The 18,333-nt window shown below is 42.0% G+C and overlaps 1 protein-coding gene across 2 annotated transcripts in view; it reads right to left on the bottom strand.

Moving 5' to 3' along the window:
• abcc4 (ATP-binding cassette, sub-family C (CFTR/MRP), member 4) overlaps nt 1–18,333 on the bottom strand; it is a 36,063-nt gene that overhangs the window by 6,739 nt on the left and 10,991 nt on the right. For both annotated transcript variants that reach the window (XM_058622164.1, XM_058622165.1), the window contains 7 exons: nt 13,752–13,831; nt 7,697–7,847; nt 6,857–6,976; nt 6,628–6,738; nt 6,426–6,526; nt 5,749–5,940; nt 2,332–2,487 (listed from right to left, as the gene is read on the bottom strand). In XM_058622164.1, the coding sequence (XP_058478147.1) occupies nt 2,332–2,487; nt 5,749–5,940; nt 6,426–6,526; nt 6,628–6,738; nt 6,857–6,976; nt 7,697–7,847; nt 13,752–13,831 (911 nt within the window). The remainder of the gene's footprint in view (nt 1–2,331; nt 2,488–5,748; nt 5,941–6,425; nt 6,527–6,627; nt 6,739–6,856; nt 6,977–7,696; nt 7,848–13,751; nt 13,832–18,333) is intronic.

Here is an 18,333-nt window from a genome sequence, read left to right as displayed (position 1 = left end):
ATGGCATCTTAAAGTAAATAAAGAGAGCTCTTTATTACAGTGCTAACGAGACAGCCCACGAGTCTTCAGGCACTGTTCCAACACGCCACTCTGTTTGTGATAAACAGCAGCAAGCCGACATCTACTCCTCATGTCATGGATATTTATTCACAAATCCTACTCCTATGTTAAAGTGATTGACTGATCATTTACTAAGACATTCGGGGATTGTTACAAAGGGACATGTCTCTCGCATGTGTTATTGTAGCGCTGCATTAGATAAGCTTTTCATATGGCATCGTTTTCCCATTGTTTTATGGAGGAACAAATACAGCAGGGCTTACCTTGGAAGCATGACACAGAATTTACGACACTTAAATGGTTATAATGACCACTTCAAAAAACTTTAATGAGATGTGATGGTATATCGCAGCAACAGAGGTGGTGCAGAGCAACAAGCAACACTGATAGGCTTCTCTGAATACTTATCCCAGTCAAGGATGTGATAGCTCCAGCTTACCCAAGATATGAATCAGACCTCAAATCATGATAGTTAATGTTCACCTGGCAACTGTGAGATTAGAGCAGGAGTAAAAGTAAAGTGCACAATGTGTCTAAAAGGTTCAGCATCCTGCATTAAGATTACAGTACTACTAGTGTGAGTGTGACTCACTATCCACGCCTTCATCTCTGCTCTCTTACAGATCAGCTCAAAGCTGTTGCTGTGACAGCAGAGCAGTGAAAATGTGCTACGTGTGTTCATAGTACAACACCTTGAACTACAAAAATCTTGTCTCACCAAACCTTCATGCAGGTCTAAAGGACTCAGGACTACCTGCTCAATTTCCATTCAGAAAGAAAAAATTACAGCTTTCAGGACTTCATCCTGCTACCTGTATAAAAATGTTCCACCTCCTTACTTCCAATGAGCTTTTCCCTCTGTCACCAAAATACCGCCTTGTCATTAAGCCAGCTGAAGTCCCAATTCAAACTAGTTTTGTGACACACTTTAATTGAGGATTCAATGTCTGGTCAGGAAATAAACTGCTTTCAAGCACAGCTTTCCATAGACCGATTATGTGCTCCACCAATTCTAAGCCCTCTGTTTGCCACAGAATTCATTTTTAGCGAGACGTTCCTGAGAATTCAATAGAAAATGGAATGGAGCATTTTTTAATGCAATATAATAGTGAAAGCTTATCATAATCAAATCTGCGAGTGGCAAATAATGGGACTCTTCACTAACAATGAACGTTGTCTATGTACATATCAACAATGTACATATCGCAATCAACATACCACATAAAAATGGCAATGTACTATTTATCTCAGGGTTTTTTGTGAAAGGCTGACTAACACTTTATCTCTGGCGTCTTGCATAAGAATAAAAGGCTTTCAGATGATGTTATATAAATGCGAACGACATCTTTCTGTGTAAGTTTGTAAAAAAAAATAAGAGCACAGTACAGAGAAACGTGCACACTGGTGAGACTTTTGACATGAAAATGCCATCCAGTATGTGATACAGATTGGCGTGCAGTTAAAGTTCTGACTCGTAACCCGCCACTCCGTGCTCTCTCTTTATCTCTCTTGCTCTCTCACCCCCTGTGGGAGAGACACAGTGTAAACAAAAATCGCATCAAACCCACATCACATCCATACTGAACTAGTTTGGGCCAGAAAGTTAAACTTTATCTCAGCAATGCCAGGAACCTATCAAATCCACAGAAAAGCATTAATGAACCTGTTTTTGGGCATCTTGACGACACCCTGGAAATGTTTGAGACTTGGCCTAAGTGATGGTGTACAAAGCGACTCTGACTGTGAGGATGGGGGAGACTTCACTTAAGCAGCTTTCCCATGTTTGGGGGGTAGATGGCTAATCCTCTGTCAGGGATGGGGGAACTGCTCTCTTCACATTACAGGCCGTGGGAGTCTTCTCCCTTCCCTCCACTTTGCTGACACTCATCCGCAGGCTGGCATTTTCTTAATACCGTATCAGTTTCAACAAGCGGAAATAAAGTTAAACTGTCTCAAGGCATCCTTTTGTCTCACTTTCAGAAATCCCCTAAGTGATGACTGTAATTCTCCTCACTTGTTTTAGCTTTTTTTTTAAAAGCCAGGCATATAAAAAGAGCCAAAGCATGAAGGTTTCTCTTACCAGTGTTCATCTAACATTTCTGACATTTCTCAACCATGAGGCATAACAGAACCATACAGAAAAAGTCAAGGTAAAAGTTTGAGGAAAGGACAAAGAGTGCAAAAGGATGAATGCTGTACTTCATTTCTAGATGATATTATCAAACATTTTTCTACACAACAGCTGAGACTGTAGCAATTCAAAAGAGTCACCTGGGGTATTATAGACATTTTCTGGCGCAGACAGTGTAGACCAATTGTGGAAGTCAGGAAACCATCAATCATTATTCTTCCCTCAGGTTCTGCCAGCCGGAACAAAGCAGAGATCAAGGAGCTTTTACCAGCACCAGTGCGTCCAACGATGCCAACCTACAGTACAGGGATGAGAATTATTTTATAAATCTTTTATAAAGACACCACTTTACAAAAAACATCACTATTGTGCTCCATCAGGTTATTCATTTTCTTATTAAGGTTCATTGAAAGTCATGGCAATGGGATGATAATTGGATGAAATTGTCCCATCTTAAAAGTCCAGTGTATAACATTTAGGCGGGGTTTATTAGCAGAAATTGCCACCAATAAGAATGTTTGTATAAGTGTATACAATTTTTCTTTTTCTTTTTAAATCATTTGTTGTTTGTTTATTTTAAGGCTACAGTTTCTGTAGCCTTAAAATAAGCCTTCCATGTGTTCTTAAAATAAGGCCCTTGCATTACAGAGGCCACCATCTTGTGCTAGGTGTGTTTCGCATTTTGAAACAGAGGCCTACCACGGAAATGAAGACAAAAAACAACGCTGTGCACATAAACTTCATGCCTAAGTCGCTGGGCAGGATTGGTTTTATATATAGAAAAAGAACCTGATGCAAAGAAAAAGGAAGAGGAAATAGCAGAGACGGCGGAAGAGAGTTCTTTACATCATTTCTGGTATGCAAAGGCCACCATAGTTCCCTGAGGCACTTGGGAAATGTTACATAGCAACAATTCTTACACAGTGGACCTTTAATATGCAGGGATGAAAAATAACATTTTGTTTATTTAGGACAAGAACTAATCAAAAGCAAACTGCTCCCTGTGTTTTATTTTCAGCAGTTTTGCTCAAAAATGAGTATGGATTATTAAAATAAATATTTCGATTAAATTTGCTGATAGAACCAAACAAATATAAATGTCTCAATAATGGCACCATGAGGCAAATCATCTCTTGTTCTGAGCTGCTGACACACTGCTGTCTGCCAACATATAGGCCTGCTATATACCAATACAGAGGCAATGGGCAAGCCTTTGTTTAGACAAGGGATTACCAACGACATTGCTTGCATAACAAAGACCCACTGTGCTCAGAACATGCCAACACAGTCAAATTCAGGGTTAGAAAGGATCACAATGTACAGGACTGAGTTTGCTGTTCCTAAAGGGCCTGTTCGAGGATTCCTGCGACCACAACCCAGACACTGACCTACTTCTAAAAGATGTGCCTCCTAATAATCCAGAATTCCGAATGTCTCTCAAAGGAGCTGCTGTTGGTTATTGTACCCACTGAGTGGCAACTATTTCAGAATATTGAATATTGGCATGTTGGTGTCCAAATGTGAAGTTTTACGCAGTTTGGACATTTTGTACTTGGAAGTTACTATACATCCATCAATTTTCTACTGCTTTATCCTCCACATGAGGGTCACGGGAGGTGCTGTGCCAATCTCAGCTGACATAGGGCGATAGGCAGGGTACACCCTGGACAGATATCCAGTCCATCACAGGGCCACATAGAGACAAACAACCATCCACTCACACACACCCGCGGTCAATTTAGAGTGTAGATATTTTACTCTGTTTGTAGCACAGCTGAGAAAGTTTGTGTTGACTGTGAAAAAAGAAGTCCACGTTGAATGAGCTGCTGAACAGCTATTACAGACAATTGCTCATCCCTTTCCAGTAGAAGTCACCTAGCCCTGCATAATTGTCACCGAGATATTCTTACTTGTTTTCAAAAAATGTACAGTAATCCATCTTTTTTGTTCTTTCTGTCTTATGATTTATTCTGTGTGCTTGTTTAAAAAAGTGCTAGACAAAGAAATGTCCTCAGCTGTTGGTCCCCAAGGACAGAGGAGGAAGGGATTTAAACCATCTATCCTGGCCTAGCCAGAACTCCAACTCTGGCTACTCAAGCCAAAAGGAGGAATGGCCAAGAAGAGATTGTCCACTTGTGGTAAAAACACAGTGGCTACCCCGCAACATTATGGTCCTCTCAAATGGGACCATGGGTAAAGGGCGGATGGGAGTGTAACTGCAGGAGTATAACCCCAGAATCTAACACCAGTTCATATTGTGAAAATAAGAACACAGTACTTTAGTCAAAGTCTCAAAAAAGAGATTAAAAGGAGTTGGTAATGGGTAAAAAAAAAGAAGAAGCACTTAATGGCAACAGCAGCATGTCATCACAAATTTAAGGAGGGCATAAAACCTTATAACCTGAGACTCTTCCTACGTGGCAAACCCTATAAACACACATTATTATCATGCAGATATACAAAACTAAGTGACCAAATAAAGACACGTTGAAGAGCCTCAACATTTTTCTAATCAAAAGATGATTCTCATACGTGCATTTAATCACCCTTTTTAAAGTGCATGTATGTTTCAAAAACTGCCGGCTGTCATCCCTAAGCATTAAAGCAGGTCCTTTGTTGCCTTTAACATCTATCTGGGTGGGAATTACAATATTAACTGCTATCTACCCCAACCTGCAATAAAAACGAATGCCAGGAACGTTGCGAACTGTGATCGGGAAGGAGGATTTACTCTTTCCTTGGTATTCAGTAATCAGATAAATCATTATCACAAGGTTCTTCTACGTTAGATAAACACTGTATGCCAAAGTTCACTTCATAATTTATACTATGCACAATCTTGGAGGTTAATATTATGTCGTTCATGAACTATTGCTCTCTTAACAACAGAAGGTCAAATGAGATGTCGTGGCCAGTTGTGTGCTTTTATATGATTATCTATAGTGGTGTGACTGCACAGAGAGACAGAGTGAATGCATCTTATACTGTAGGTGATTGGCACAGGTTTCCTTGTGCAAGGGTGTCAGGAGAACTGTCAGGATGCACAAAGCCTTTCACCCTCATGGTATGCTGCAGTGATCCCTCCCATGGGCTGACAGAGCCAGGGGCTCGACACTTATCAACCCATCCATTGTGAAATCAGCCGCCCTGGCCAACCATAGCCATGCAAAATACACCCCCAGCATTAAACACAATTTCAATCATCCTCAACCATCTCCCTCTGCCTACCTCCCTCTCTTTCTTCACCCCTCTACCTTGGCCTCTTCTCTCTCTATAGTGAATAAACTGTTGTCACCATCAGGTAACTCAAAATGCAAATTGGGAACAAATGGATCCACTTGAACAGTCTTAATTACATGATATGTATTCCATGAATCACAAATGGTATAGTCCTCAAAGTTCAGCCGTACAATATTCTGTCCCTTTAATAATTGATTTGAAAATAATGCCACATAAAAACAGAATCACACCACACCCTCTACACTGAGTGCATATCAACCCAAGTCATGGACTGTGCACACCAGTAAGCATGCACAGGTGGGAGTAAAGACAAGAACCTTTTCTCTGGCTGTGAAGACAACGCTCAGGTTCTTTAGGACCAAAGGCTCACTGGCACTGTAAGAGAAGTTGACTCTGTCAAAGGTGATGGAGCCTTCCTTCGGCCAGTCATGTGGAGGCTTTTTATCTGTCTCCCAAGGCGCTTCACTCTCCAGCTCTGCATACTCAACCACTCTCTCCACCGACGTCATCTACAACAAAATAAGGCAAATCATATTTACATATAGTAAAATGAAGCATACTTTTTCAAAATTCACATAAGAAATGGGTATTTGTGACCAAATACTCTAAAAAAATATTTTTATTGTATACACTATATTATAGTGTATACAATAAAAAGAAAGTGAACACTTTGGTATCTGCATTAACATATAGTCCAGTCTTAGTACCAACTGTTGACCAAATGGAGCCCTTCCCTCCACTTCTGCTCTTAAAGATCTCATTTGAATATTTACTACTATCACCAAAATGTGCACCCGGGGTGGTTCCACCAGGGCCTGTGCCGTAAGCTCCCTTGATCCCCATGGTACTCATCCATCACAGCGTAGCCCTGGGGGATCCTGCTGCTGGTAACAGCCAGGTATGAGCCCGACACTCCAGCACCAGGCATTTTCAGGACTAGTTGAAGTCCAGTAAAAATAATGTGTGTGTATTATAATATCTATTGTATTCTCACCATGTTCTCAATCTCTGCACTCTGTCTGACACCCCACTGAAACATGCCTGTCAGTGTAACAGCGTAAGAAAGAGCCAGACCCACTGCACCAGGCTCCAACCCTGTCATATCATAGAAATGCAAACAGTCACGCAATTAAGAGGTTACCATTATGGATGTATTAATAATGTCACATGTGTTTTAACCAGGATTCATACAGTACCATGTCTGAGGAAAAGACAGCCAAATGCAGTAATGGTGACGAAAAGTGAACAAATTCCATCAAGACGCACAGCAAACCAACGAGAAGTAGTCAGGAATAAGAACCAGGCTTCTGATAAAAAAAAAAAAAAAAAAAACAGTCATAGTAACTAGATACATAACTACACAAACTATATGGTTTCAAATGTGCATGATACATTGATTGGTTAATTAAGTGAGATTCTTTTCACCTGAGTGAAGATCTTGATGTTCATCAAAAATTTGCTGAAACCTCTGCTGAACCTTGAAGGCACGGATTGTGCTCAGGCCTTGGAGAGAGGAAGAAAGGTGGGAGAAGACGGGACTGCGAGCTAAAAGAAATGCATACAGAACAATGTCAAGCATCTGCTGGCAAACGTGCATCAATGAAAACAGTTATCGATTAATTTATCACCACATTTTATCAACACGCTTGATTTATATCTAGACTAAGCAGAGAGTGTTTTTGATTATGTGGACTACACAATTTTGTGTGTTTGTACTGATATTTAAGCCGAACCAAACACTAACAATTTACTATTGAGAACTGCCACATATTTTTAAGTATTCTACATGACTGCTGTCATTGAATTAGGAATCTTTTTTTAAATAATGTCTCTGATGCCAATCAATTTTGGTTTAAGGTTGCAAATTAATTTGCAAGTTTTGAAGTGGTCTTCAATTTCTCTCTGATAGATTTACAAAACCTAAAACCCTCGACTTGACTAAATAGTTGTTCTTTATTATGATGGAACATGTTGGCCAATAAGCACTTGGGCTCTCAACCCGGAATGAAATAGATAAACTAAAGCCTCCATTGGCCTAGTCATGCACACTTTGCATTTTGTTTCATTGTATGTGATGTCATGAACTCCCATTTCTTGAGGAAACTGAGTGTGGTCGAGCCATAGGCTTCCACCACCTTTAGCCTTTATGCTAATGACTGTGGCCTTCTTCAATGGTTTATTAGCATTCCTGTGTTCTGCTTTTGTCTTTTGGCTTAAATGGACATTTCCAAGCCCCCACACCAAAAAGAAAAAGGAAAAATTTACTGGTAGACTCTAGACGCTTGATATCCCTGGAGGTTTGCAGGAAGTAGCGTCTCAGATACAGAAAAACGGCAAGAAGAGGAACAATAGGGATGAGGATCCAAGGGATGATGATTGCAGCAACTACAACGACTCCAATAACTTGGAGAAAAATCTGTGAACAAAAGAAAAAGGTTTGAGAAAAATATTAATTAAAGAATCAAAAGCTCCACTGCTGCTGTGAGGGCCACCACTGAACAAGAGAAACTTTTCAGCTCTATTTGTGTGAGACCAAAATGGACATACAGTAAGGAAACAGCAGGTTGTGGGACTGAGCTTATGTGACTCACAGTGTGAAAGGAAAACGATTGCGGCACTAATTCTCACTTAGTAACAGGTGAGAATTTACCACTTGGCCAATGTAGCTCATATCCGTGGCTCCCTCAGGCTTTCCCTTCAACACTTCTGGCCAGTAAGCCTCCCTGGCAGAGCAGCCAGCCAACAGGCATGGCCACAATGACTGACAGAGGGCTCTGGGAACCACACTGTGGGTGTCTGATACATCACCACACAGCCCTCAACAACACAGTGACTCATCACCTGTCTTAGTGGCTCTGTGACACATCAAGACCAGGATACCAGAGCTGCCTGAGGACTGGCAACAGCAAAGCAACCACACCTGCACTATGTTTAGAAAATTGAAAGAAGCATCTGATCACACTTATCACTGTCAACATTAAAGATACAATGATTTTACAAAAGCCTGTATGTGGTGGTGGGGATGACTCGTAACTTTTTCACTTTTTTCTCAACTACACTAATCTAAGGGTTTCTACTTGCAAAATATAGAATTTGCCCCTGAAATGTGACTGATCACACTATTCATCTGGCGTAAAAATAAAATATGCTACCTTAAAATAATGTCATGAAAGAACCTACTCCAATAATGTAACAAATTTAATAACCAAACCCTGAAAATCACTTTGTGGGCTTTTCTTTAAATCAAGTAACTTTTATTTATAATGAAAATCAAATACTGGTATTTTTCTTTTGATACTTAAAAAACCGTTTTCTTATTAATTAACAGAATGTTTGTTATACTGATGCATATCTGTTTAAGTACGAAAGGTAAGCGGTACCGCAAGTCAGTGATCTGGATACATCTTGTCACTGAAAACGTTTGAGACCAATCTTTTTCAACTGAAAGCTAAACCTTGTGACATGATTGGTAGGTGATAAAATGTAAGCCTCACACCCTGAAATTAGACACATCCTAAGACATGGAGATTAGGATCGTAAGGTTACCGTCAGTGGTGTCTAGCCCCGACTGGCCCTGAGAGACGAAAAATCAAATTTTGCCCCTTAATTACAGATCTGCCACTAAAGCGCATGATCACTTTCAGTGTATTTAGATGATGAAAAGCTACACAATCCCATTCGAAGTTCAGATAAGGGGGTAGTATTAGTCTAACCATTGCCATAGTCAAGCTATGACAATCAAACCAGTTAAGTGGAAGCTGCTGAGCCCAACTGATCCCAAGAATTTCACAGTACATAAGTTTCAATCTTAGTCTTGATGGAAGGGTACCAGACTGCAAATTGAGATGGTGGCACATGGGCCATTACAGCACGTTTTCCAGCTTTCCCTTCAGGGGCACAAATATTAACTGAACAAAAATCTTATCATACTGTTTTTCTTTCACTCTCCTGCTGCTGGTTGGTGGCACATATTACACTGCTCATTCATGTTTGCTGGTTGGCTAACTTGAATTCTAATTGGGCCCATTTCAGCTGGAGCCATTAATGTCCAAACTAGGGTGGCTTATCTGACAGTGGGGTCATCTGAGGGGACAGAGGAGGAGCAGGAACCAGAAGATAGGAGTCTTGCCTCCTCCTGCTCCCAAAGGTCTCTGTCGCCAAGACCCTGTTTGATGTGATCCATTTGCGTGGTCTGTGGCATTATCATGTCAGCATCAGGAACACCGTGGCCCCCACCCACACCACACACAGATGACTCCGATAAATGATCCTACAAGCGTTCATTTCACCCCCCCCCCCTCACCAGACCACATCCATATCTCCTATGGAACCACACAGGAATAGAAAACTCCAAAAGCCACATCCCCCTGCACACAGAAGTGGATAAAAGGATGAAGGCTTTTGTATACTAACAGTTTAAATAAAGAATTACCGCTAATTGCTCTTTAGCAAGAAAAGAAAGCTACCGCACGCATGCGATTCAATCATTCAAGCAAACTGGGCACACTGCTGTATCTAAAGACCATTCAAATCTCTGCTGACCCCAGTTGCTTTATTTTCTCAATGATTCTATCAGCTCTTTGATGTCCAAATAAATGTAGAAAATTGAAGTTAATTGCTATATTTGTGTTCAGCTATGATAGCAACTGTTGTTCCGCAGCACAAAAATAAACACTTCCCTTTAATTAAACATCCCTCTGGACACAGGGATTCAGTGCACTTTTTACAAACCCTTTTTCATCCTCCCTTTATTTACTGTCAGAGTGCAATATTTGCCACAGGGAAAGACATGCAAACAAAACAGGAAACGGGGGGGAATGCGTGGTAAAGAGAATTCCTCAAAAGAAGTCTTCTGTCACTGCTGGGTTTTTTCTTTATTCCACACTTTCCATGACAGAGCCGCACAATAAGTTGCAAGGGTCAGTGGTACTGAAACAAAACAGGGCTGTTCCACTTGGGCTCTGGAACAATAGAGGTGACCCAATCCATTCTACTCTGTCTCTGGGCTTTATTTTAGCATTAAATGCCACGATGCTGTGGCTTTTCTTTGGGAGAAATGACTGTGGACACCTCCTTCACATTTTCCCTTTCTGGGCCATTTTCACTTCATAAAGCTGCAGTCAATGTGTTTTGTGTGTGGTAAGGAGGGTCTGACACATACTGTGGTGGTCTCAGTCGCTGTCTACATTGGTGGCTCAAGTAGTCCTAGGATTAGGCCTTTGTGTGCTGTGAAAAGGTAAAAGAAGTCACTTATTTGGGCTCAGTCAAGCTGCTGATTTCCAACCCCATTTTGGAAATAAGAGAAAGGCTTTGAAATGCAGCCCCCACCTCACTATACTATAAATCACTAGTGTCCAGTAAAGTCATTCATTCAGTCATTGCTCCTTTCTCTTCCACTTGATAATAATACAAAACCTTTTTCAAGAAAACAGCAATTCACAAATACAAAAGTCACAGAAAGCACAGAACTCATGATCCTCATCATTTGGTCATGAGGTGAGACTCAGAAAGACTTTGTTTTTTGAGTTCCCAGGCTCAAACAACCCCAGGCCTGGCCTGTGCGGCAGAATCAGAGCAGCTGAGGTGCTGGACTGCAGCATAATGGAGGACCACACATACACACACGGGAAGCTTTTACCGACCATTGCTCACCATCAAATGACCATGTGCGGTATTGCTGAGTGGCTAGTTAACCACACCCATAAAGACAAACACACACAAACACAGGGCTGTTTTTGTGTGTTCTGGTTTATTCAAATAAGTGACTACAAAGTATCTGTATGAGCTCTTCTTCTGGCTTCTCACTTTCCTATGTCACTTTGTGTTATTCCACCTTGTGCGAGGCGACAATGGCACCGTCATAAAACAATGGTCAAAGGGGTTTTATGGCACAGCCTATGCATTTCCAAACAGGACCATCTCCTGTGTTTCTCAGGCTAACCTGTGTAATGCCTGGAGCCAGTGCATTCTTCACTCCTTCTGTCACCAGCGTGTTTAAGAAGCAGAGAAAGCCAGTGAAATCCCATCCTACAGCACTAACGGTTACGTCAGCAGTTCTCATATCCCACAAAGCCACTGAAGAGGCCTGACACACAATGTGACACAATATAGAGACTCACACAACCCACCCGCCAGTGTTCTTAGATAATAGCCATTTTTCTGCGTTTGTGTGCCTTCTGCGCTGGGTTTTTGCATCTGCATAGCCATGCACACCCCTCTTGCCTCACACACGCAAACTATTTTCTCTCTCCAGATGTCAGTCACTTTTCACCGCTGCAATTTACTTTGTGACTCATGAGCAAATGTTTATATGCCATTAACACTGGCAGGAGCAGGCTAGGTCCCATGTAAATGAAAGTGATTATCACCTGGCGTCTGAGCATAAACATCCTGACAAACTGAATTTTGTCAAAGGCCTATGAATATATCTATGGACCCCACAGTTAGTGGTGTGACTTGGTCAAGAGCCTTCACACAAAATCCTCTGCTGATAGACCCCTGAACTCACCCCTCATTGTCCTACCCTCCTCCCCTGCGCCCTCTGTGAAAATAGAGGTAACCCAGGATTTAAAGGTCAAGTCCACACAAAAGCCGACAGTCCCAAAAGCCTGAGGTGTTTTTAATTGACATTTCTGTCTTTGTCCCCTGACCATAAAGAAGGGAGAGAAAGAACCCTTTTTTCGCAATATACTAAATTACTACTAAATGAGACCTGTGGAAAAATCAGGCTCTGGAGTTTAACCAGGTTCACCCAGCTTGAGGGAATCCCCTTGTTAGGCAAGTATGGGGGCAGAGCTGAGAGGCAGTGAAGTGCTTACTCCACCATAAAGGAGGAGGTTCTGGCGCAAATCCTCGCACGGAAGCGGTCTCTCCCCATAGGGAGAGATAAACCAGTTAGGGCATTGTTTATGAAGTTTCACTTTATTCCCCACTGACAACCATTTGGACAATGACTATAGGGAAATGTCCCTCTGCGAGTGAGCAACAATAGGATCAGCAGCTAATACTTTGATAAAGAAAGAGTGAAAATCTTCCTTCCTGAACGCTTTCAAGATGGTCCCATGAAAGACACCTGCAAACAAGAAAGCAGAAAGCAGCACAAACAAAAGTGTTTTGTCCAGAAGATGCCACCTTTGTCCTATATCACAATGACCTCCCACTTTCTACTGCAGCAAAGGACCAACAGAAATAACATCCACCACATACACTTAGTCACATTTTAACACCATAAACACCATTTGTTCTTCACCTATTGTATAAACATTATTCTTTTACTAGAGCACCAAATAACCGAAATAAGAAATAATGAATATAATGATGTAATTCACGAGGTACAGAGTGTACATATGTTCAGTCACAACCTATTGTACTTTCCCTGTTTTTGTTGGACCTTATGGGTCTTCTACAAAGTTATTATTTTACTCCGGCCATTATTCACCTTATTATCAAAATGAGGGAACCCATACCACACAAAAAGCTTTTTGTGTGAATGATCTTTTGTGCTTTCAGCATTTAAGATGGCTTTTGTCTACTGTGAGATGGGTATCTGCCACAAACATCACTCAGGCATTGTGGAGGGAAGATTCTTTTTCAGCACGCCTTTGTTCTATTCTTTGGCCCTAACCAAGGAGCCACGCCTGCTCCTCTACCTAGAATTGTGCAGCGAACATTCCCTTCTTTGTGACGCTAGGTGCATGAGCTGGCTCATCTCCGCAGGCTTTCATGGGAGATGGCTGTCACAGTGGCAGGGTGGCATTTGGTAACCCAACCTGGTTATGCACTAGGGTGGCCCTTGGCTACCAGGCCTATAAGACCACAGAACCTGGGTGAATTGCACTAAAGGCAGCAAGCCCTGCTATGGGTACATTCCATTTGACCTGTTGCCTTCCCTTCCCTCTAACACATATGAAGCTACATTGCTGCATGACTACTGATCACATCTCTTTGCCACTCAACACATCAACCTTGTCACCTCTCTCCTCCTCTCCTCACTGTTTTCCCCTCCACATCTGACCTGATCATCCCGGGGCCTTTATTTCCTCCTCTGGTTCCTTTCTTTCTCCCTGTCACTTGCTTAGTAGTCTCCATACACATTCTCTAAAGATGCTGCTTCTGTTGTGTCACACAGAGAGAGCCACGCCCTCACCCTATGTGCACACTTTTATTAAATCTGTGCAGGCGCTAGGCCGCGCCGGCGGGTAATCCTACAGTAATTGTTTCCAGATTAGGGGACCAAGACCACAAAGCAGGTTTAGCCAGGCATGAAATGGCCTCCCCATGCTGCACCGCCAGCGACCAAACCTGCCGAGGTAAGACTCACCTGGATAAAGTCCACAAAAGTCCATGGGAGGAGTGAGTCCAGGTAACCAATGTCCTTTGAAAACCTGTTGAGGATTCTCCCTGGGAGACAACACAACAAAAATGAACAGATTACATGAGATTAGAGTAAATATGTATGATAAAAAATAATTATTTTACAGCAGTTGGAGAAAATGTGGAAACATATGGAAATATGTGATGCATCGTTTAATTGTACTGTGTCAATGCACGCTGTTTAACGTGTAATAATCAGATCTAACAAAAATCCCCTTGGTACATTTGGTGGAACACATTTTAGGCAATTATTCTCAGCACCCACAATAAAAAAATACTTTGTTTGCTTCAATTCCAATTAAATCTCACAAGACTATTGAGCAACAATTACCAAAGTACCTTTCAATTTAAAAGAACAGAGGTTATAAACGGAGCATAATAACAGATGAAAAACACAAGCCTATCTAGATTATACAATGAATCATTATTTGTCGAGCCTTTCACAAAGACTGCCATACTCTTGGCTGAATACATGAGGGAAGCTTTTGTTTGGAAACAAAAGGCAACAGAAGCTGCGTACCTGCCTTTATTTTCTGACTGGCAGTGTCAGTGACGTTAATTGAGTTGCCTCCAATCTGCTCAGGTGTTCATTGTTTTGGCTGGTGCTCCACAGGTGCTGAGGCAGCCCTTTATTGTCACTGCTTAAGCAACTTTGCTACCCTCTTCGGATTCCGCAGAACATAAGATTACACTCCACCTGGCTTCACACACTATTTACAGCAGGGTCAGTGACAGCCAATCCCACACTATACAATGCAAAGGCAGGTTATACAGAAAGACTTCCTCTATTTCTTTTCTGTAAAGAAAGCCCTCAAATGCTCAGAGATGGACAAAAAGTACCAAAGCCTCGACAGCCGCTTGTCTGCCACAACTATGACTGAGATTAAAAAAAAATTTAAAAAGTCAAGAATAGCTGCAGATGTGTCATGTGCTTAAGTTTATATTCCCTTGGCAAAGGGGTCTCAAAAATAGCCTCATAATGTTTCATGCTGTTCTTGAGCAACACATTGTCTCTAACAGCGATACATCACTAAGTAAATGATAATAGCTGGCTGGAGATAAAGCAAATAAAGCATCACTCACACATTTAGGGCCCTAGATGACACAATGTCAGTGACACATTTAGTTTCTCTAGGCTCATGGAAAAGGCCATGTGAAGCAGGGTGGGACTTGATCAAGTAAATAAGGGAATGTGACATGTTGGCAGTGTGGTAATGTGGGACCCTCAAGGCATGGTGAAGCCATAGCTCCACTGACCTAAAAGTTGCCTCCTAGCCTCCTTCTCAGTCCTACGGAGGTGGGCCCTGTAATCACTGCTCTCCACAGCTGTAAGCAGCTTACAGCTTTATCCAAAATTCTGCTCCCGCCTAAAAACATGCACCCAGACGAGGATGGGCTCCCCATAACAGCCATTGCATAAACCCAGCCAAGGCATTATTCCCCACAACAACCTAGCAATGCTCCAAATCAGTACTGATTCAAAGTCAAGTGGCATAAGCATGTTGTACACTTGGAGGCAGACTAATCTTATTCACAGTGTGAGTGCCCGTTTAGCATACAGACATCCCGAGGGGAAGGTTCAAGCAAGGGGGCAGAGCCGCTGCTATACTAGTGAAGAATGCCTCTTCTTTAGCCTGGGAATAGGGGGTGTACTTGTCAAACTGTGTTTGTGGAAGATCCAATAATACTTAGGTAATTTCACTGTCTAAGCCATAGATGACCCAAATTCATGCATATTTGACAAACAATGCCAATGAGAAAAGGATAGGTTTCTGCAGGTTACATCATACCATGGTTGGAGGGTGTTAGAGCAGAAAACATCAGTCAGCTATCAGCTGTTTGACAAGCGGCTCAGTTAACAGTGGGTTTCATAGGGTATGAAGTAAAGACCATTCTCCGTCCTACACAGACTATAGAAGGGATACATTACAGTGATGCAGTTACACAAAGACATTGGCTGCATGGAAATGCCTATGAGGTAAGATCGGTGCGGGACAATGGCTTCAATCACTATGGGTGGTTGTCAACAATATCACCTATTGTGTAGAGAGGGGTATAGACATTTCAGGATATCAGCAGCATTAGTATCAAATAATTTCTCATGGTTTAAGACTCCCAGGGTGATTTGCACCACTTTTTTGGGCTCAGGAAATATCAAGCCCTCCCAACTAAGGCGACCCCCTTAGGTGGAGATATTAGTTGAGCAGGGCCCCCAATCACACGTAAAGAAGTCTAACAGTGGGCTCCAGCTACAGCAGGGCGTGTGGCAAATTGTTGTTCCCTGTAAACATCAAGATAACTGGACAACTCAGAGCCACTCCATGTGTGGGCCGCAGTGCAGTTTGAGGGGCCTTTCAACGAAGCAGGAGTGATAATGAAGGAATACTGGGGAAGGGGGCTGCCAAGGCTGGAGGTGGCACAGCTCACCTGCACTTCTATGAAGGGCCCACAAGCCTGGGGCAGCCTCCCACCGCCGGCACCTTGCTGCCAATACTAATACATTCTAAATCCATTCTCTTCGCTCACACCGCCAGGCTCCTGCAATCTCCTCTCCTTCCCTTTCATGCAATTAAATAGTGGAAGTGCAGAGTGAGGGGGAGCCCTATCAGCCATACTGCACACACACACACGGCTCCATCTCCACATTCAATTTACACACTTCGATATCATCATCCTCTCTGCAGTACTGCATCCACTTTGCTCTTCGAACCAGCCAGACCTGGAATATAGACATTAAAAACACTGCTTCTGTAAACACAATTAAAATCTCACATCACTGACTACTGAAAAACTGAAGTTCCATGTGTCAACAGCAGCTGAGTGACACCTAGCACAGAGATGGCCCGCTGTGCCAATGTGAAAGAGGGACGGTAAGGCGTGTGTGAGTGCATATCTGTGTGTGTGTGTGTGTGTGTGTGTGTGTGTGTTGACTGAAACGCCACTCCTCTGACAGTGCTGATGAGCTGAAGCCCTGGCCTACAGTCTCTGAGGGGATTAGCCCACTCAGTGACACTAAATTACAGGGATCGCCATCAGCTCAACACATCCACTACTGTCTGTGCTGCGCTAACTGGATCAAATTCGGATGAACAGCTATAATACGACTGTACATATTACTAAAATTGAGCAAAGCTAATGTATTAAGTTATATTAGTCCTTATAATGTGGGGATTTCAGTCAGCACTGTTATCAACAGCATTTTGCTATCTCAAAAATTCCAAACAGCATTGTTACTACATATAAAGGTTTTAATCACCAAAAGCCCCAACTCGCAACATCAACTATCTCCACACAGCACAAAAGATAACACAGAAACATGACTCAAATGGCGCAAAGGCATTCATCCAGTGATACAGAAGAACTACAGTGCCTTTCCATCAATAATAATTCACCACCAGTGTACTCTATTGTTAAAAACCACATTCACAGAATAACAAATAAGGCCTTTGTGCAGTGACGCTTGAAATGGTAACCTTTCACTCTGAGGACAGCTATCAAACAGCGACCCTGTTCAGCAGCAACGCACCCATCACTTACACATGTAAACATTTGTCGAATCCTTAACCAACACACGGGCGCACAGCTACAAAATATACACACTTATGGCAACGCACTATAGTGGATGTGAAAGCAGCTGTGTCGGAAGGGAAAATTCTACAAAGGCAAAACGTCGTGAATTAAAGAGGAACTGACAACAACTGTCATGGTTTTTATTTTTTGCAGAAGTGACTTAAAAAAAAAATTATTATTAAGAGCCAAAAAGTAAAAAGTTTTTACTAATCTACTCTTGACTTGTCAAAGGACGTCAGAAAAATCAACTCTGGAACAGTTGTCTATAAATCCAGTCCACACCATGTTGTATGCTAGCCAAGAGGGAAAACTGTAATGACTGGACTGGTCATACAATGGTTACTGATAGCAGCACAGCAGCAATCAGATAGCAGTGTCTGTTAAGCCTCTCCTTTGCTGCACTATTAAACAGATTATTACATTATTCAAAGTGTTTGTTCTCCTCCTCTGTGTAGATTACCAAGCACGGCACACCCAGATAAGCCATCAGGTAGTCAAATACAGTATGAAACATAACAGCAGCACTAAAAACAAGAGTTAAAGATTACGACCTTTGGTGTTCGCACCAAACACAGCTTTGCAAAGGGAACGCTTTGTTGCTACACCCACCTTTGATACAAGTTGAAACCACAAGCTCCTGAACACCCTCAAATCATATTTAGACTTGTGTTACCAGCTTATTATGACTCATTATACAGACTTAGGTTCCCTTCTTGCTAAGAATTCCCACCAAAGCTTATTGTGTTGTACATGCATTTCACTATGGGAAGATTAGGCCAAGTAATTATCCACTGACAGGTGAACAATGTTCCAGAAAAATTAAAGTTATCAAAGTGGGCCACTTGACAGTTGACTTATATCAATGACAGATTGTAGTCACATTAATTCAGCTGATTAAAATAGGTCTATAATTAATACACCAAAATCATAGGCAATAGCAAATGATTCAATCCTGTAAT

Source organism: Solea solea, chromosome 2, assembly GCF_958295425.1.
Source record: "Solea solea chromosome 2, fSolSol10.1, whole genome shotgun sequence".
In the NCBI taxonomy this organism is placed as follows: domain Eukaryota; kingdom Metazoa; phylum Chordata; class Actinopteri; order Pleuronectiformes; family Soleidae; genus Solea; species Solea solea.
Note: the sequence above shows the minus strand (reverse complement) of the source record. Positions and strands in the feature narration are given on the sequence as shown.